The sequence below is a fragment of the Nomascus leucogenys genome, chromosome 2 (assembly GCF_006542625.1).
Source record: "Nomascus leucogenys isolate Asia chromosome 2, Asia_NLE_v1, whole genome shotgun sequence".
Classification (NCBI taxonomy): Eukaryota; Metazoa; Chordata; class Mammalia; order Primates; family Hylobatidae; genus Nomascus; species Nomascus leucogenys.
Window position 1 is genome coordinate 76,652,613 of NC_044382.1, and position 19,501 is coordinate 76,672,113.

A 19,501-nucleotide genomic window follows, 5' to 3' on the forward strand; every position below is an offset into this window, starting at 1 on the left:
CTGCTCAAGTGGGACGGGGGTCAGAGCTTTGTGGAGGGAAGAAAAACCTGGAGGGGGCAGGAGAGTAAGAAGAAGAAGCCCAGGCAGACAGGCAGTTGGACACACTGAGGAAGACCCCCCACGAGTGGGAAACCCCCAGAAGGAACACACCGGCCCCGGCCCCCAGGAAGGGAGCACAATGGAGGCCGCTCATGCTAAAACCACGGAGGAATGTTTGGCCTATTTTGGGGTGAGTGAGACCACGGGCCTCACCCCGGACCAAGTTAAGCGGAATCTAGAGAAATACGGCCCCAATGGTAAGTGTCCCTTGGAAGAAAGGCTGGTAATTAATGCCCTCCTGCACCCCCAAAACACGCGCACACGCATGCACGCGTTTCTCCCTTCAGGGTTTCTTAAGGAAGAGCTGGGCCGTTGTCCAATGCTCTCAGGGGGAAGAGGATACTGAGAAAACAGAGTCCCGAGATCCAGAGATTTGGGAGGTTTTAATGGGATGACCTTGATGAACCTCAAGGTGGCCTGATTCTCTTACCTTAGCCACAAAGTCTGGGGTGTAGGGGGCATGAGGCTGAACCCCAAATGAATCTGTCCTTTTCTTCTTTTTCCTGGGTAGAGCTCCCTGCTGAGGAAGGTAAGTTACTGAAATCCCTGAACTCTCATAAATGACCACCCCCCACCCCGCCCTGTCCCACTCCCTCCTCCCTGCCTCTTTAGATTCCTTGAGCAAATACCCCTTCCCAAAAGGCAAATCTCCCTCCCTAAAGGTTAGAGTCCTGTCCGGGACAGAAGTCTCCCAGGCACTTTCTCCTTGAAGCATCCAACCCTTGAACTGCCCCCCACTTTGCCGAGTCTGTTTCTGGACTCCAGGCGAGCTTCTTAGCCCTTCTCTGGGCACCAAGCGGTCTGCCCACCACCCTAGAGCCTCCCCACTGCAGGCCGGAGTCCAGGGCGCTCCATCCCAGACCTTCACCCCCTAGACCTTAACCCGGGGCCCTCCCCTTGCCTCCTCCCCCAGGGAAGACCCTGTGGGAGCTGGTGATAGAGCAGTTTGAAGACCTCCTGGTGCGGATCCTCCTCCTGGCCGCATGCATTTCCTTCGTAAGTGTGGGAGGGTCTCTGGGGGCTGGCTGGGGGTGTGAGGCTGGGATCAGGCGAATCCAGGGCTCGCAGTCACTGGATCCTCCCGTCCGAGTCCCGAGCATCCCATTGTACAGACGGGGAGGGCTGGGGGGCAGCAACGGGTGTGATTCGCGTCCTCCTCTCTACTCCCCCGCACCCCACAGGCAGGTTTTATTTTAAGCTTTAAGGGTGTTCTCAGCCAAAACACCGAAGCTAAGCCACCCTCGCGGCTTCAAGAGCTTGGAGGGCTCGGGTTACCCCCTCGAACTCCGGGCTCCGGGTCCCGCCGCGATGCAGGCTGCAGCTCAGGGGCCACTGCCACTCCCGGCATGCCCCGGGCGGGCGGCCGCCCCACCAATCCCCACGCCCGTCGGCGCCCCTGCCCCGCCCTCCCCGGCCGCCTGACGCTGATTGGTCGAGGGGAGGACTCGCTCCTAGTGGCGGGAAAGCGCGGCGGTGTGAGGATGACTCAAAGGAGCCCCGCGCCCGGTCAGGGAGGTCACTGGCATCCCTCGCCTCACCCGCCCAGCCTGGCCTTAGCCCTTCCCCGCGCTCCCTAGGCACCCCCACCGCCGCAGGGCATCTCCAGGGCTCTGCCTCCTCTCCCGCCCTGGGGGCTACCTCCCACTCCGCAGTCCATCTGCGTGTCGCAGGTTCTTCCGCAGCCTGTGAGTCTTGCTGGGGACTCTGGAGGCAACGAAAGCCTCCCTGTGCCTTGGTCTCCGAACGCAGGCCCCGTCGCGTTAAGCACAAGCTGGCAGGGCCTCTCCTCTCCCTTCTCAGATTTGCTCCTTGACATTTGCCTGCTGCCTGGCGGTGGCAACAGCTGGGGCGGGGCGCGCGCAGGAGGCCCCGTAACCCTATCCCCGCTCCGGCTCCCTCGTGAAACCGGAGCTTCCCTGCCTTGGGCGAGGGGGAGGGCTGCGGGGGCCAGACCGCCTGCGAAGACCACAGGGTTTTTCCTCTCGGGTTTTGGCTCCCGTGGGATGGATGTGGCTATGCGGGGAGTTGGCCTGAGCTTCGCTTCTAAGCCAGCAGCTTGGTCAGGGAAACCTGAAAGCATTCCCAGCTAATCCCCCAAGTGGTGCAAGTCTCTGCGCGCCCATCCCGCTGAGTAAGGCGGTGGCAGGGCCTGCAGTGGGTGGACCGACCCTTAGACGGATGTGGGGCCACAGCGCCCCCACGGTGCCCGGCCCTCCTGCTGGCTCCTGCACAGTTCTCCCCTCTGCAGTGGTCTACTTCCTTTCTCCATCCCTTTTGGGGCCTCATTACCTGTCATTCTCCTTTCCCCTGCTCCCCAGGTGCTGGCCTGGTTTGAGGAAGGTGAAGAGACCATCACGGCCTTTGTTGAACCTTTTGTCATCCTCTTGATCCTCATTGCCAATGCCATCGTGGGGGTTTGGCAGGTTAGCTTTGACCCTTCCTTACCCCTTCATGTCCCAACACTGAAGGAGAGGTCAACCCTCCCTCCAGTCTCCTCCTCCTCCATCACCTCCCCCATACTTGCCTCTTCCTCTTGTCCTATCTCCTGGTCTGGAATGGGATGGAGTGTGGGGAAGAGGTGGGAGACTGTGACCCACTGTCACTTCCTGGCTATGTGACCCTGAGCAACTTCCTTTATCCCTCTGAGCCTCAGTTTCTTCATCCATAAAATGGGGCTAGCAATCCAGTGTGAAATTGAGTAAGATGATGCATGTGCCTGGCACACAGTAGGAATTCAATAGACGCTAGCTTGATTTCCTTCTTCCTCTGACCTGACCACCCCCTACATGTCCTGTCCTCTGCTTCCTGGTTTTTTTGTTTTGTTTTGTTTTTTAGGTCGTTTCCAAAGTGAAAACCCAAATGCTACCTTGCTTTGGTTTTAAGAAATGTCAGGCTATAGGCCATTTTTTGGTGCTCACTGGTTTTTGAACACTGAGGATAGAAATAGCCACTTTCGTACTTTGGGAGGTCGAGGCAGGCAGATCAGTTGAGGTCAGGAGTTCAAGAGTAGCCTGGCCAACATGGTAAAACCCCATCTCTACTAAAAATACAAAAAAATTAGCTGGGCATGGTGGCGGGTGCCTGTAATCCCAGCTACTCAGGAGGCTGAGGCAGGAGAATCACTTGAATGGGGAGGCGGAGGTTGCAGTGAGCCAAGATTGCGCCATTGCACTCCAGCATGGGCAACAGAGTGAGACCTGGTCTCAAAAAAAAAAAAGAGAAATAGCACTTTCTCTTTGCCCCAATGTTACAGGCACAGCAGAGCCACTGTGTCTGTGGTGCTCGCAGGTCCAGGACAGCATCTGCAGGGCAGCCTCTGATTTTCTTTGATTTTTTATTTAGATTTTTCTTTTTGAGATAGGGTCTCGTTCTGTTGCCCAGGCTGGAGTGCAGTGGCGTAATCTCATCTCACTGCAATCTCTGCCTCCCAGGTTCTGGTGATTCTCGTGCCTCAGCCTCCCAAGTAGCTGGGATTACAGGTGCGTGCCACTACGCCTGGCTTCTTTTTTTTTTTTTTTTTTTTTTTTTTGTACTTTTCATAGAGACGGGGTTTCACCATGTTGTCCAAGCTGATCTCGAACTCCTGACCTGAGGCCTGCCTCAGCCTCCCAGAGTGTTGGGATTACAGGCGTGAGTCACCATGCCCGGCCTAATTTTCTTTGATTCTTTTTTATTCTCTCCCCAAAACCCTCTCACCTGTTTTCAGCTGTAGGTGACAGTTTCCTCAACATACACACACCCCTGCCCGTGTGGGGTTTTGTTGCCTCCCCTGTGCCAGGAGCCGCAACTCCATAACTCTGCCTCCTGTGTATAACCCTGCCTCCTCCACCGTCTCCTCAGGAGCGGAACGCAGAGAATGCCATCGAGGCCCTGAAGGAGTATGAGCCAGAGATGGGGAAGGTCTACCGGGCTGACCGCAAGTCAGTGCAAAGGATCAAGGCTCGGGACATCGTCCCCGGGGACATCGTGGAGGTGGCTGGTGAGTGACAGGGACGGCTGGTCCAGGATGGGAGGCCTTGGGGCCGAGGACTAGGAGACGCCGGGGGCTGGTCAGGCTCAGATCTGGGTGTCCAGGAGGATGGCGGAGTCTGCTTCTCCTTCCGACTCCTCAGAAGGTCATCTCAGGCCACTCTGGCCACAGCCCCCCCTCCCCAGTGGAGTCTCAGCAGGAACAGCCAGTCCTGTCCCTGAGGCTGCAGGCAGACCCCCTGCTCCCCATCCTCTCACCCTGCACTCGCACTCGCAGGCAACAGGTGGAACCCAGTCCCTGCCAATGGCCCCGTCTCCACCCCCTCCCGGGGCCTGGCTTCCCCCTCCTTCCACCCACCCCAAGCTTGGTCAGCTTTCAGTCTTGACCTCTCTGTGCCCTTGAGGCCTCTCAAAGGGGAAGGAGCGACGGCAGAAGGGAGGAGGGAGGCTGAAGGCTCGAGCCCCCGACCATGTAAGGGAAACTCAGGCCCGGCACGGAGCACGGGACCGGGGAGGAGGGAGCTCAAGGAGGGCCCCGCCCGCGCAAGGGACACTTAATGCCTGGCCAGGGAGGAGTGGGGGCCGGGTGGCTAAGATTACTGGGATTCTGCCCCCTTCAGCGGTTTTTATATTTGCCCTGAGCAGGCCTTCCCGAAGCTCCAGGCCCCTGCCAGGGGGAATGGCTCTTCTGAGGCCTCCTTCCCTGTAGCAGACACCCGAGTCACCACCCCAGGGAGCCTGGGGAGAGGGAGTGAGGGCAGGCTGAAGACCCCGGCGCCCCATCACAGGGCAGCCTTGCCACCGTGACAGCATGAAGTCAGCTCCATGAATGTCTATAAATATCACGCGGGCTTCGGTGACAGGGTGTCCCGCCCGACTCTATCCCGACCTCCCTCCTCCCTCCTCGGTCCATTTCCTCTGGCACAGGAGGGGGCCTTAGAAACAGAGGGAAAGGAAAGCGATTGGACCCTGTCCCCAGTACCATCCGTGGGACCAGTGTGGAATTAGGCAGTGGCCTGGGAGGTTCTTAGCCTCCTCCTAAGGTCTCTGAGTCTGGCTAGGCATCCACCTCTCCAGCCTCCCCACAAGGTGGTTTCCATGGCCTGCCAGCCCACCTGTGCATCTCCCTGGCCTCACCTCCACCCATTCACTCTCCAGCCTGTGCTGCCCGCCCCACTCTTCCACACCTGTTTCCTGCCCACCCCCCGCTTCTCTCCAGCCCCATCCCGTCCTGTCTTGTCCATGTCCCCAGCTCACTCTCCCTGGCTCCCCGCCTCCCTGCCTCCCTGAAATGCTCAGACTGGGCTGTCAGGTTCCTGATATGTGGTCCTCTCCATGACCACCCTGCGCCCCCCGCTGCCCTGAGTCCTGCCCACTCATACCTTCCACTCACTCCTCTCCTGTCTTGCCCTCCACTGTTCCTCTTGGTTGCCCTCGATTTTCTTCATTTCCATATTTTCCCATTTCTCCCTGCCTTCCCTGGCTGTCCACTTCATTCTCTCACCCCGACACCCCTTCTCTCTAACGCACCGTTTTCCCTGAGTTCTTTCCTTGCCTTTCCTCCTTGCCTTTCTCACTCCTGTCTCCCAATCTCAATTATAGCTTCTTGTCCTACAGCTGGACTGTCCCTAATTTCCCCTCCAGTCATTCAGTGGGCATTTATTGAGCACGTACTATGTGCTGAGCAGTACACCTGCCCATCCCTTCTCAGGGCTCACAGCCAGTGGGAAGAGATGTGGGAGTTCAAGACCAGCCTGAGCAACAGAGCGAGACTCCATCTCGCCATGGACACAGGGACAGAAGGGATGGGTGTCACGATGAGGGGTTGCCAGCTTCAGGAGCTCATCCCGAGGGCCTGATGCAAGCCCTGGGAGCCTCCCTGAGACCTGAAGGATGGATGAGGAGAACGAGTCAGACACAGATTGGGTTTTTCTTAGGAAGGAAGAAAATTTTATTCCCAAGTGACCTCCCTCTTCCCTACTCTCTCCACAGTGGGGGACAAAGTCCCTGCAGATATCCGAATCCTCGCCATCAAATCCACCACGCTGCGGGTTGACCAGTCCATCCTGACAGGTCTGCTGGCCTGGGTGGGAAGATGCATGGGGGTGGGATGTGGGGAGGAAGAGGCAACAAGGGGGAGGTGAGTGGAAAGACAGAGAACCCTCACTGTCTGAGCAACATAGAGAGACCCTGTCTCTACAAAAAAATTTTAAAAACTAGGTGAGCATGTTGTTGAGTGCCTGTAGTCCTGACTACTCAGGATGCTGAGGCAGGAGGATCACCTGGGTACAGGAGGTCAAGGCTGCAGTGAGCTGTGATCACACCACTGCACTCCATCCTGGGCCACCCTGTCTCTATCAAAATAAAAAACAAAAGGCTGTGCGAGGTGGCTCATGCCTGTAATCCCAGCACTTTGGGAGGCCGAGGTGGGTGGATCACCTGAGGTCAGGAGTTAGAGACCAGCCTGGCCAACATGGTGAAACCCCGTCTCTACCAAAAAATACAAAAAATACAAAAATTAGCCAGGCGTGGTGGCAGGCACCTGTAGTCCCAGCTACTCAGGAGGCTGATGCAGTAGAATTGCATGAACCCAGGAGACTGAGGCTGCAGTGAGCCAAGATCATGTCATTGCACTCCAGCATGGGCAACAAGAGCAAGACCCCATGTCAAAAAAAAAAGACAAAACCCAGCACTGGGGCCTCCCCATAGCTTGCTAGTAGTGGCTGTGGCGGTGGCAGCACTGCTTGACGTTTTCTTTTTTTTTTTTGAGATGGAGTCTTGCTCTGTCACCCAGGCTGGAATGCAGTGGCACGATTTCGACTCACTGCAACCTCTGCCTCCCGGCTTCAAGCAATTCCCTGTCTCGGCCTCCAGAGTAGTTGGAATTACAGGCCTCCGCCATCACACCCGGCTAATTTTTGTATTTTTAGTAGAGACAGGGTTTTACCATCTTGGCCAGGCTGGTCTTGAACTCCTGACCTCATGATCCACCCGCCTCAGCCTCCCAAAGTGCTGGGATTACAGGTGTGAGCCACCCATTGCACCCAACCTGCTTGACATTTCCATTCTGTCCCAAGCCTGAAACGGGCCAGGTAGTGGGAGAAGGCTGGATGCTGTTGCCCACTCGCTAGATAGCCGCCAGCCCACCCCTTCCACATGGACATAGGGCCACACACACCTCAAGAACTGTCCTGTCTCCTTCAGCCTCCTCAAAAATCCTCCAGGGAGGGGCCATGAGATTCTAGGACAAAATAGGGGGTTCAGATACACTAAAAACCATGGCTGCTAGGCTGGGCGTGGTGGCTTATACCTGTAATCCCAGTGCTTTGGGAGGCTGAGGCAGGAGAATTACTTGAGGTCAGGAGTTTCAGACCAGCCTCAGCAACACAGCGAGACCCCATCTCTATAAAAAAAATTTTTTTTTAATTAGCTGGGTGTGGTGGTGTGCACCTGTAGTCCCAGCTACTTGGGAGGCTGAGGTGGGAGGATTGCCAAAGCCCAGAAGCTTGAGGCCACAGTGAGCTATGATTACCATGGCAGTCCAGCATGGACAACAGAGCAAGACCCCATCTCTATAAAATTTTTTAAAAAATTAGCTGGGCATTGTACTGCACACCTGTAGTCCCAGTTGTTTGGGAGGCTGAGGTGGGAGGATCACTTGAACCCAAGAGTTTGAGGCTGGAGTGAGCTATGATCACACCACTGCATTCCAGCCTGGGCAACAGAGCAAGACCCTGTCTCTATAAATCCACCATAGCTGCTTCTGTTTCTGCACTGGCAGGGAGAAGTGAAGAAGAGGCAGAAAACATTCCCCATGGTCCCAGGGGGCAAGGGCTAGGCTGGCCCAGGCTTGCTCCTGAGCCCCTGCTCTTAGGGTGAGGGAGGCATGGTCGTAAGGGTAGGTCCCCCTTCCTCCCAGAAACATGCTTGACAGTTAAAAGTGTGGCTCCAAATATGTCCACTTATTTGATTTTCACCCAAGACATTGTTTTGCAGTGTACATGTCCTTGTCCCCATTTTACAGAGGAGCGAGCACATGGAAGTTAGGTGATCAAACACAGCTTGTTAGTGGTCAAGCTGGGGCTTGGGTCAAGGTCTTTTTAAGAGCAGTGGACTTCTGGCCGGGCACGGTGGCCTATAATCCCAGCACTTTGGGAGGCTGTGGGCGGATCACTTGAGGTCAGGAGTTCAAGACCAGCCTGGCCAATGTGGTGAGACCCCCGTCTCTACTAAAAATACAAAAAAAAAAAAAAAAAAATTAGCCAGGTGTGACAGCATGTACCTGTAATCCCAGCTACTTGGGAGGCTGAGGCAGGAGTATTTTTTTTTTTTTTTTTTTTTTTTTTTTTTTTTTTTTTTTTTTGAGATAGAGTCTTGCTCTTTCACCCAGGCTGGAGTGCAGTGGCGCAATCTCGGCTCACTGCAAGCTCCGCCTCCCGGGTTCACGCCATTCTCCTGCCTCAGCCTCTCCGAGTAGCTGGGACTACAGGCGCCCGCCACCACCCGGCTAATTTTTTGTATTTTTTTTAGTAGAGACGGGTTTCACCGTGGTCTCGATCTCGTGACCTTGTGATCCGCCCGCCTCGGCCTCCCAAAGTCTGGGATTACAAGCGTGAGCCACCGCGCCCGGCCGAGGCAGGAGTATTGCCTGAATCCGGGAGGTTGCAGCAAGCTGAGATCTTGACACTGCACTCTAGCCTGGGTGACAAGACCGCAACTCTGTCTCAAAAAAAAAAAAAGGAACAATGGACTTCCTAGCTGCCTTCAGTGGCTTCTTCCAGAGTCCAGACATCCCCCAGGATGGCTACTTGGTCCTTACCAGGAGCTGTCCTGCTGAGCAGGGAGAGAGGCGCGGGAAGCCTGGGAGAAGGACATGATATCATCCGAAAACCCCTTGGCCCCTTCTCCACAGGCGAGTCTGTATCTGTCATCAAGCACACAGAGCCCGTTCCTGACCCCCGAGCTGTCAACCAGGACAAGAAGAACATGCTTTTCTCGGTGAGCAATCTGGGACCAGCTGTCACACACTCAGTCAAGCCAGGTGCCCGGGTTGGAGAGAAACATGGCGTGTGAGAAGAGATGGTGTGGGGAGATGTGGCATGAAGGTCACCTCTTGCCTGATTCCCTGCCTTCTCTTTCCCTTCCCAGGGCACCAACATTGCAGCTGGCAAGGCCTTGGGCATCGTGGCCACCACCGGCGTAAGCACCGAGATTGGGAAGATCCGAGACCAAATGGCTGCCACAGAACAGGACAAGACCCCCTTGCAGCAGAAGCTGGATGAGTTTGGGGAGCAGCTCTCCAAGGTCATCTCCCTCATCTGTGTGGCTGTCTGGCTTATCAACATTGGCCACTTCAACGACCCTGTCCATGGGGGCTCCTGGTTCCGCGGGGCCATCTACTACTTTAAGATTGCCGTGGCCTTGGCTGTGGCTGCCATCCCCGAAGGTACGAAAGCCTTTCTTTTCTCCTCGCATTTGCTAATCCCATCTGCAAAGACCCCTTTTCTTTTCTTTTTTTTTTTTTGAGATGGAGTCTTGCTCTGTCACCCAGGCTGGAGTGCAGTGGCGTGATCTTGGCTCACTGCAAAGTCTGCCTCCCGGGTTCACGCCATTCTCCTGCCTCAGCCTCCCTAGCAGCTGGGACTACAGGCGCATGCCGCCACACCTGGCTAATTTTTTTGTATTTTTAGTGATATGGGGTTTCGCCGTGTTAGCCAGGATGGTCTCAATCTCCTGACCTCGTGATCTGCCTGCCTCGGCCTCCCAAAGTGCTGGGATTACAGGTGTGAGCCACTGCACCTGGCCTTGCTCAATGCAACCTCTGCCTCCTGGGTTCAAGTGATTCTCCTGCCTCTGCCTCCCAAGTAGCTGGGATTACAGGTGCACGCCACCATGCCTGGCTAATTTTTGTGTTTTCAGTAGAGACAGGGTTTCACCATGTTGGCCAGGCTGGTCTCGAACTCCTGAGCTCAAGCAATCCACCCGCCTCAGCCTCCCAAAGTGCTGGGGTTACAGGCATGAGCCAGCACGCCTGGCCCAAAGACCCCTTTTCCAAGTAAGGTAACATTTACAGGCTCCAGGGATTAGGATCTGGTATCTTTAGGGACCATCATTGTTTGTTTGTTTGTTTAATAGAGACAAGATCTCACTCTTGTTGCCCAGGCTGGAGTATGGTAGCACAATCATAACTCACTGTAATCTCGAACTCCTGGATTCAAACAATCCTCTTGTCCCAGCCTTCCGGGTAACTGGTACCACAGGCAATCACCACCATGCCCAGCTAATTTTTAAATATTTTCAGAGGAGTCTCACTGTGTTGCCTAGGCTGGTCTCAAACTCCTGGCCTCAAGTGATCCTCCCGCCTCAGCCTCCCAAAGTGCTAGGATTACAGGTGTGCACCAACGTGCCCAGCTGGGGGCTACTATTTAGCAGACTACAGACCACACCCTCCATCCCCTTGCAGGTTCCCTTACGTCCTCCCTCCCTCCCCACAGGTCTTCCTGCAGTCATCACCACCTGCCTGGCCCTGGGTACCCGTCGGATGGCAAAGAAGAACGCCATTGTAAGGAGCTTGCCCTCTGTAGAGACCCTGGGCTGCACCTCTGTCATCTGTTCCGACAAGACAGGCACCCTCACCACCAACCAGATGTCTGTCTGCAAGGTCAGGAGCAGTGTGGGCAGCGTGCTCAGTCAGAAGGCTGCCCGTGGGGGTTAAATGGGCCCTCCAAAGATAGAGGTCTCCCCTCATCACTGCTGGCTTCTCATCTGGGCCTGCAAAATGCTCAAAGGGCAGTAGAACGCCATCCCGTCTGCCATGAACGGGATCAGAGAAGACCCTTGTGCCCCAGCCAGACAGCTCACTCTGACCACCATCCATGCACCAGGCACTGCCACACATCGTCTCTCATCCCTCACAATAGCCCATTCAGAGGATGGTCTCATTATCTTCATTTTTTTAAATTAAAAAAATTATTATTATTATTATTTTCAGACAGAGTCTCACTCTGTCACCCAGGCTGGAGTGCAGTGGTGTGATCTTGGCTCACTGCAACCTCTGCCTCCCGGGTTCAGGCGATTCATCTGCCTCGCCTCCCTAGTAGCTGGGACTACAGGTGCCTGCCACCACACCTGGCTAATGTTTTTGCACTTTTAATACAGACAGGGTTCGCCATGTTGGCCAGGCTGGTCTTGAACTCCTGGCCTCAAGTGATGTGCCCCTGTTCGCTTCCCAAAGTGCTAGGATTATAGGTGTGAGCCACAGCACCCAGCCTAACTTCCTTTTTTAGAGGAGGAAAAAGGCTCTGAGAGATCAAATGACTTCCCCCAAGATGCACAGTTAATAAATAACAGAGTTGAGCTTCAAACCCAAGTCTGTGTGGCCCCAGAGCTTCTGCCTGTGAAGTAGATGGCTCTCCAGAATGGTCACTCATGACAGGGCCCAGCCAGACTGCCAACACCGACCGTGAACAGCATTTCCTGAAGCAGGGCTCTTAATATTTTCTGTGCCTCACACCCCTTTGCAGTTGAGCTCTTCTCAGGATAATATTTCAAATGTATATTAATAAAATAAAACAGGCCAGGTGCAATGGCTCACGCCTGTAATCTCAACACTTTGGGAGGCCAAGGTAGGCAGATCACGAGGTCAGGAGTTCAAGATGAGCCTGGCCAACATGGTGAAACTCCATCTCTACTAAAAATACAAAAATTAGCCGGGCATGGTGGTGCGTGCCGGTAATCCCAGATACTGGGGAGGCTGAGGCAGGAAAATCGCTTCAACCTTGGAGGCAGAAGTTGCAGTGAGCTGAGATTGCGCCATTGCACTCTAGCCTGGGCAACGGAGTAAGACTCTGTCTTAAAATGAAATGAAATGAAATAAAATAAAATAAGCCAGGGGTGGTGGCTCACGTCTGTAATCTCTTCGGGAGGCCAAGGTGGGAGGATCAATTGAGCCCAGGAGTTTGAGACCAGCCTAAGCAACATAGTGAGAGTCCATCTCTACCAAAAAAAAAAAAAAATTAGCCTGATGTGGTGGTGCACACTTGTAGTCCCAGCTACTCAGGTGGCTGAGGCAGGGGAAAATCACTTGAACCCAGAGGATTGCTTGAGCCAGGAAGTCAAAGCTACAGTGAGCTGTGATCACACCACTGCACTCCAGCCTGCACGACACAGCAAGACCCTGTCTCACACACAAAAAAATAAAATAAAATAGGGCCAGGTATGGTAGCTCACGCCTGTAATCCTAGCACTTTGGGAGGCTGAGGCGGAAGGATCACTTGAGCCCAGGAGTTTAGACTAGCCTGGGCAACACAGTGAGACCCCATCTTTTAAAAGATAAAATAGAAAGTTAAAAAATAAATGAACAAAACAGGATTCTGTTTTTTATTTTTATTTTTTATTTTTATTTTTTTGAGATGGAGTCTCACTCTGTTACCCAGGCTAGAGTGCAGTGGCCCAATCTCGGCTCACTACAACCTCCACCTCCCAGGTTCAAGTGATTCTCCTTCCTCAGCCTCCCGAGTAGCTGGGACTACAGGCATGCACCATCACGCCCAGCTAATTTTTGTATTTTTAGTACAGATGGGGTTTCGCCATGTTGACCAGGCTGGTCTCTTAACTCCTGACCTCAAGTGATCTGCCCGCCTCAGCCTCCCAAAGTGCTGGGATTACAGGAGTGAGCCACTGCGCCCGGCCAGGATTCTGTTTTAAAAATACATAGGAAGCTGGGCACGGTGGCTCACATCTGTAATCCCAGCACTTTGGGAGACCAAGGTGGGTGGATCACCTGAGGTCAGGATTTCAAGAATAGCGTGTCCAACATGGAGAAACCCTGTCTCTATTAAAAATACAAAAATTAGCTGCGCATGTTGGCAGATGCCTGTAGTCCTAGCTACTAAGGAGGCTGAGGCAGGAGAATCACTTGAACCCAGGAGGTGGAGGTTGCAGTGAGCCGAGATCGCGCCATTGCACCCCAGCCTGGGCGACAAAAGCAAAACTCCATCTTGAAAAAAATATAAAAGACCCGGTGCAGTGGCTCACGACTGTAATCCCAGCACTTTGGGAGGCCGAGGCGGGTGGATCACCTGAGGTCAGGAGTTCGAGACCAGCCTGACCAACATGGAGAAACCCTGTATCTACTAAAATACAAAATTAGCTGGGCATGGTGGCACATGCCTATAGTCCTAGCTACTTGGGAGGCTGAGGCAGGAGAATCACTTGAACCTGGAAGGTGGAGGCGGTGAGCCGAGATTGTGCCATTGCACTCCAGCCTGGGCAACAAGAGTGAAACTCTGTCTCAAAAAAAAAAAAAAGGTAGCCAGATGCGGTGGCTCACACCTGTAATCCTAGCACTTTGGGAGGCCAAGGCTGACGGATTACCTGAGGTCAGCTTGGCCAACATGGTGAAAACCAGTCTCTACTAAAAATACAAAACATTAGCCAGGCGTGGTGGTGGGCACCTGTAATCCCAGCTACTTGGGAGGCTGAGGCAGGAGAATCGCTTGAACCCAGGAGGCGGAGGTTGCGGTGAGCCAAGATTGCACAACTGCACTCCAGCCTGGGCAACAGAGTGAGACTTTGTCTCAAAAAAAAATAATAATAAAATAACATAAAAAAGTAAAAAAAAAAATACATAGGAAAGATACATAGGGTTACAGAGAAAACTAATGATTGTGAAATACAGTTCTATCAAAATATTTTAAAAACAACTTTGCAATTTGGCAACATACATGCTTCTTTATTAAGGCATTAATTAGCGAGTTCTCGAAGTGGGTCTAAGCACTATCATAGTGTTGAAGCAGTGGTGAGCATAAATTATGCTATTTTGAGAGATCTGCAACAGTGGTAATGTGATAGGAGGAAAGTATCTGTGATTAAATTGGTGACAGTCACAGGTTTTGCTAATACTAATGTGGTCTGTTGACAACATGCATAACTGGAAGGAAATGTCAGATGTCAGCTTGAGAACAAGAAAAGCTGTCGTTTTTTTCTTGGCTGTCTCAGTTTTTGGGCTCCTTGCGGGGTCTTCCACTGACCTCAGGCCAAGAACCCCTGCCCTTCACAGAGTTTTGTGGAAGACTACACCCATGAACTAGAAATTGCTGTTCTGAGAAGCGAGGGCTGTGTGGTCAGATCAGGGCGAGAAAGGCTGTAACCTTGGCTTCTGGGCGAGACCCACAATGCCTGCTGGTATTTGAAAGCCTTAGAGGAGGCTGACTGTGTAAAGAAGACGGATTCTGCTTTAACCCAGAGGTTCCCAAGTTTTTTTTCTGACCACAGAACTTTTTTGTCTTGGAACCCATCTTAACCATCTCTCTTCTCGGGAATGAAAAGCCCAGTCTCTGTTGCATTTGCCTAGGGTTCAGAGTAGGCCACTCCTCCTGGGCACTGCGTTCTCCACATCCCTCTAACACACAGGCCACAGAGCCAGACCACAGGCTCGTGTGACTTGGCTCCTGTCGTGTTTCATAAAAATTAATTAATTCTCATGCCTGTAATCCCAGCACTTTGGGAGGCCAAGGTGACTGGATCACCTGAGGTCAGGAGTTCGGGACCAGCCTGGCCAACACGGCGAAATTCCGTCTCTACTAAAAATACAAAATTAGCTGGGTGTCATGGCGCATGCCTGTACTCCCAGCTACTCTGGAGGCTGAGGCAGGAGAATCACTTGAACCCGGGAGGTGGAGGTTGCAGTTAGCCGAGATTGCACCAGCCTGGGCAACAAGAGTGAAACTACATCTCCAAAAAAAAAAAGAATTGCCCATATATTTGAAAGTCAAGAGGCTGGGCATGGTAGTTGCCTGTACTCCCAGCATCATGGTGGGTGCCTGTACCCCAGCGCTTTGGGAGGCCAAGGCAGGAAGATCACTTGAGCCCAGGAGTTCAAAACCAGCCTGGGCAACATAGTGAGACCCAATTTCTACCAAAAAAAAAAAAAAAAAAAAAAAGAGCGAGCGAGAGAGACAGGCATGGTGGCATGTGCCTGTGGCCCCAAATACTTGGGTAGGCTGAGGTGGGAGGATCACTTGAGCCCGGGAGGTCAAGGCTGCAATGAGCTATGATCACACCACTGTACTCCAGCCTGGGCAACAGAGCAAGAACCTATCTTAAAAAACAAAAAGAAAAAGTCAAGAGATTTCATAGGAAGATAACATGAATTTCTAGCTCTTCCTGCAAAACTGGAAGATCTGGCCACATGCAGCTGGAGCTATAGATGGTCCAGGTGCCAATAGGTGGGCTGTTTGCCACAGTCCCCACCATACCTTACTGTGTTCCATCTTATTTTATTAACTGGTCTACAGAAGCTCCAGCACAGCCTGCAGTCACTCTTGTTTGTGTGTGTGTGTGTTTTTTTTTTTTGAGAGTTTGGCTCTTGTCGCCCAGGCTGGAGTGTAATGGCACGATCCCGGCTCACTGCAACCTCTGCCTCCCAGGTTCAAGTGATTCTCCTGCCTCAGCCTCCGGAGTAGCTGGGATTACAGGCGCGCACCACCACACCTGGCTAATTTTTGTATTTTTAGTAGAGACAGTGTTTCACCATGTTGGCCAGGATGGTCTTGAACTCCTGACAGGTGATCCACCCACCTCAGCTTCCTAAAGTGCTGGGATTACAGGTGTGAGCCACCTCGCCCAGCCTCAGTAACTATTGTTTTAAGGCTGTTGATAGAGAATGATTGCAACAGCTTGGTGGGAAGTGGGTAGGGTATACGGGGGGGACAAGGAGGGGTGAGTGGGAGGGAAATGGTGGGAGGGTAGGTGTTGGCAGTGCGGGCCTCCCTTGATGAAGGTGCCCGCCTTGGGGTGGGGAGAGGTGGACATCTGTGTGCCTGCCCTTCTGCCCCGCAGATGTTTATCATTGACAAGGTGGATGGGGACATCTGCCTCCTGAATGAGTTCTCCATCACTGGCTCCACTTACGCTCCAGAGGGAGAGGTGTAAGTCACCCAGGCATCTTCTCCCCAGCTCCTCACGCCCCTTCCCACACCCCCTTTCTCCCTGGGGCCCTCCATGTGGTTTTGCTTTCCTTTCACTCTCCTCTTCCTCCCCGACCTTGTTCTCTCTCCTGATATCCAAGTTGGCTCTCCCCACTGTCCTTCCTGACCCTCTGCTGCCTGCTCTTCCTGTGCCCTCTCTGCATCTCATTCCCTGTTCTTCTCCACTGTCTCTGTCCCTTCCTCCCCTGACCCTGCTGCCAGCTTGAAGAATGATAAGCCAGTCCGGCCAGGGCAGTATGACGGGCTGGTGGAGCTGGCCACCATCTGTGCCCTCTGCAATGACTCCTCCTTGGACTTCAATGAGGTAACCTCTCCTTCCCCTTCCAGTTGGCTCAGAGTCTGGGCCTCCTCCGAAGGCCAGGAGGAAAGGGTTGGAGGAAGGGGACCCAGTACACCCAGCCCTCTGCCAGGGTGCAAGGGAGGCAGTGGTTTGCTGCCTTCTTACGCTAGGTGGAAGGAGGGCGTGACAGGTAGGAGCCTGGGGCACCGACTTCCTCTTCCTCCTCTGCCCATCTCAGGCCAAAGGTGTCTATGAGAAGGTCGGCGAGGCCACTGAGACAGCACTCACCACCCTGGTGGAGAAGATGAATGTGTTCAACACGGATGTGAGAAGCCTCTCGAAGGTGGAGAGAGCCAACGCCTGCAACTCGGTGAGCCTGCGGAGCCCCTGCCACAGGGCTGTCTCCACTCTATGCTGCATAGACTAGAGGAAGGCAGAAGCCCCAGTTGGGCAGAGCCCAGTGCCTGTGCTGGGACCTCACCCAGGCAGCGGACAGCCCCCGCAGCTTCTCCACAGGCTGATGTGGGTGGAACCCATTGTCCCTGGGGCTGCCTGGTGGCTATGCCCTTGATGGATCTATGATCACTTTTGCCTGCTGTGTCCTGAGTTGAAGTGGACAAAGCTGGACACGGAAACCACAAGGGACCCAGCCAGGAGCAGTCCCAACTTCATCTGTTATTCCTTTGTTTCTAGAAGCACTTATTTTCAGCAGATCATAAGTCCTGACTTAGGATTTGGGAAATGTGGCTACTGCACCTATAGGGAAAGCCTTTCCTTGCCCAGATGAACCCGGCCACTTCTAGGACTGTCACTCTCAGTTATTGCTATTGATACTTGCTGAATGTCTCCATTAAGCACCTCTCTCTGGGGAATTATATTCCCCACATTTCTCTCTTTCTCTCTTGTTTTATATATGCAAAATGCTCATTGCTACTTTATTTAATATAACAAAAAAAGCGGGCCAGACACAGAGACTCATGCCTGTAGTCCCAGCATTCTGGGAGGCTGAGGTGGAAGGATTGCTTGAGCCCAGGAGTTTAAGACCAGCCTGGGCAACATAGTGAGACCCCCATCTCTACAAACAAAAACAAAAACAAAAACAAAAACAAAAAAACAAAGAAAGAAAAAAATTAGTTGGGTGTGGTGGTGCAAAACTGTACTCTAGCTTACTAGGAAGGCTAAGGTGTGAGGACTGCTTGAGCCCAGGAGGTCAAGGCTGCAGTGAGCAGTGATTGCACCACTGCACTCCAGCCTGAGCAACAGAGGGAGACCCTGTCTCCAAAATAAACAAACAAACTGAAAGCAACTTAAATACCTGTCAATAGAGGATTAATTTTTAAAATTTATAAATGATAATGCAAACATAAATTTTTATTTATTTTTGAGATGGGGTCTTGGCCTGTCACCCAGGCTGGAGTGCAATGGTTATTCATAGGTATGATCACAGCGCACTGCAGCCTTGAACTCCTGGGCTCAAGCGATCCTCCTGCCTCAGCCTTTCAAGTAGATGAAGCTACAGGCATGCACCACTTTTCCTGGCTATTGATTTTTTGTTCTTTTTATTTTTTTATTTTTTTTTGGAGAAGTATCCATGATACATTTGGTGAAAAAGGCTTTCATTCTTCTTGTTTGTTTGTTTGTCTGTTTTGAGAGTCTTGCTCTGTCACCCATTCTGGTGTACAGTGGCACGATCTCAGTTCACCACAACCTCTGCCTCCCAGGTTCAAGCAATTCTCCTGCCTCAGCCTCCCTAGTAGCTGGGATTACAGATGCAAGCCACAACGCCCAGCTAACTTTTTGTATTTTTAGTAGAGACGAGTTTTTTTTTTTTTTTTTTTTTTGAGATGGAGTCTCTCTCCTTTGCCCAGGCTGAAGTGCAGTAGGGCCATCTCGGCTCACTGCAACCTCGACCTCCTGGGCTCAAGCAATTCTCTTGCCTCAGCCTCCTGAATAGCTGGGATTACAGGCATGTGCCACAACGCCCAACTAATTTTTGTATTTTTAGTAGAGACGGGGTTTCCCCATGTTGGTCAGGCTGGTCTTGAACTCTTAACCTCAGGTGATCCGCCTGCCTCGGCCTCCAAAGTGCTGGGATTACACTGCGCCCGGCCTTCTTTTTTTTTTTTTTTTTTTTTTGAGACAGAGTTTCGCTGTTGTTGCCCAGGCTGGAGTGCAATGGTGTAATCCCGGGTTCAAGTGATTCTCCTGCCTCAGCCTTCCGAGTAGCTGGAAATACAGGCATGCACCACCATGCCCGGCTAATTTTGTATTTTTAGTAGAGACAGAGTTTCTCCATGTTAGTCAGTCTGGTCTACTACTAAAAAATACAAAAATTAGCTGGACACGGTGGCGTGTGCCTGTAATTCCAGCTACTCGGGGGGCTGAGGCAGGAGAATGGCTTGAACCTGGGAGGCAGAGGTTATAGTGAGCCAAGATTGCGCCACTGCACTCCAGCCTGAGCAACAGAGCAAGACTCCATCTCAATATAAATAAATAAAAATTAATTCAAATTAAATAATATACAGAGTACCTCCAATGCTCCACAGCAATTGCTCAGTTGCACCAATTGTACAGTGCAGATCACATAACATTTCTATCATTACTAAAAGTTATAGGGCCAGGTGTGGTGGTTCATGCCTGTAATCCCAATGCTTTAGGAGGCCAAGGCAAGAGGATTGCTTGAGGCCACGAGTGAGACCAGGCTGGACAACACAGGGAGACTCTATCTCTAAAACATTTTTTTAATATTAGCCTGGAGTGGTGGCATACATCTGTGGTCCCAGCTACTCAGCTGGCTGGGAGGCTGAGGCAGGAGGATTGCCAGAGCCAAGGCTACAGTGGGCTATGATCACGTCACTGTACTTCAGCCTAGGAGACAGCACAAGACTCTGTCTCTAAAGAAAAAAAAAAGTAAATAAAAATAAACAAACAAACAATGAAAGTTTTTTTTTCTTTTTTCTGAGACAGAGTCTCGCTTTGTCGCCTAGGCTGGAGTGCAATGGCATGATCTTGGCTCACTGCAATCTCTGCCCGGCTAATTTTTGTATTTTTAGTAGAGACAGGGTTTCACCATGTTGGTCAGGCTGGTCTCGAACTCCTAACCTCAAGTGATTCACCCGCCTCAGCCTCCCAAAGTGCTGGGATTACAGGCATGAGCCACCGC

General features: G+C 52.5%; 1 protein-coding gene and 1 long non-coding RNA gene across 4 annotated transcripts in view; one reads left to right on the forward strand and one right to left on the reverse strand.

Moving 5' to 3' along the window:
• ATP2A1 (ATPase sarcoplasmic/endoplasmic reticulum Ca2+ transporting 1) overlaps window positions 1-19,501 on the forward strand; it is a 26,205-nt gene continuing 6,704 nt past the window's right edge. For 2 of the 3 annotated variants that reach the window (XM_012505488.2, XM_030799253.1), the window contains exons 1-12: window positions 1-296; window positions 611-628; window positions 1,013-1,095; window positions 2,418-2,522; window positions 3,940-4,078; window positions 6,061-6,141; window positions 8,981-9,066; window positions 9,217-9,514; window positions 10,563-10,729; window positions 15,910-15,998; window positions 16,260-16,362; window positions 16,577-16,708. In XM_012505488.2, the coding sequence (XP_012360942.2) occupies window positions 179-296; window positions 611-628; window positions 1,013-1,095; window positions 2,418-2,522; window positions 3,940-4,078; window positions 6,061-6,141; window positions 8,981-9,066; window positions 9,217-9,514; window positions 10,563-10,729; window positions 15,910-15,998; window positions 16,260-16,362; window positions 16,577-16,708 (1,419 nt within the window). In that variant the 5' untranslated portion in view covers window positions 1-178. Of the gene's footprint in view, window positions 297-610; window positions 629-1,012; window positions 1,096-1,553; window positions 1,606-2,417; window positions 2,523-3,939; window positions 4,079-6,060; window positions 6,142-8,980; window positions 9,067-9,216; window positions 9,515-10,562; window positions 10,730-15,909; window positions 15,999-16,259; window positions 16,363-16,576; window positions 16,709-19,501 lie in introns of those variants that run through there. The other variant, XM_030799259.1, reaches the window with a different exon arrangement.
• On the reverse strand, window positions 466-1,432 carry LOC105739458. The gene is made up of 2 exons (XR_004026849.1): window positions 1,054-1,432; window positions 466-616 (listed from the first exon to the last, which is right to left on the reverse strand). It is a non-coding gene; the product is annotated as an uncharacterized LOC105739458 (long non-coding RNA).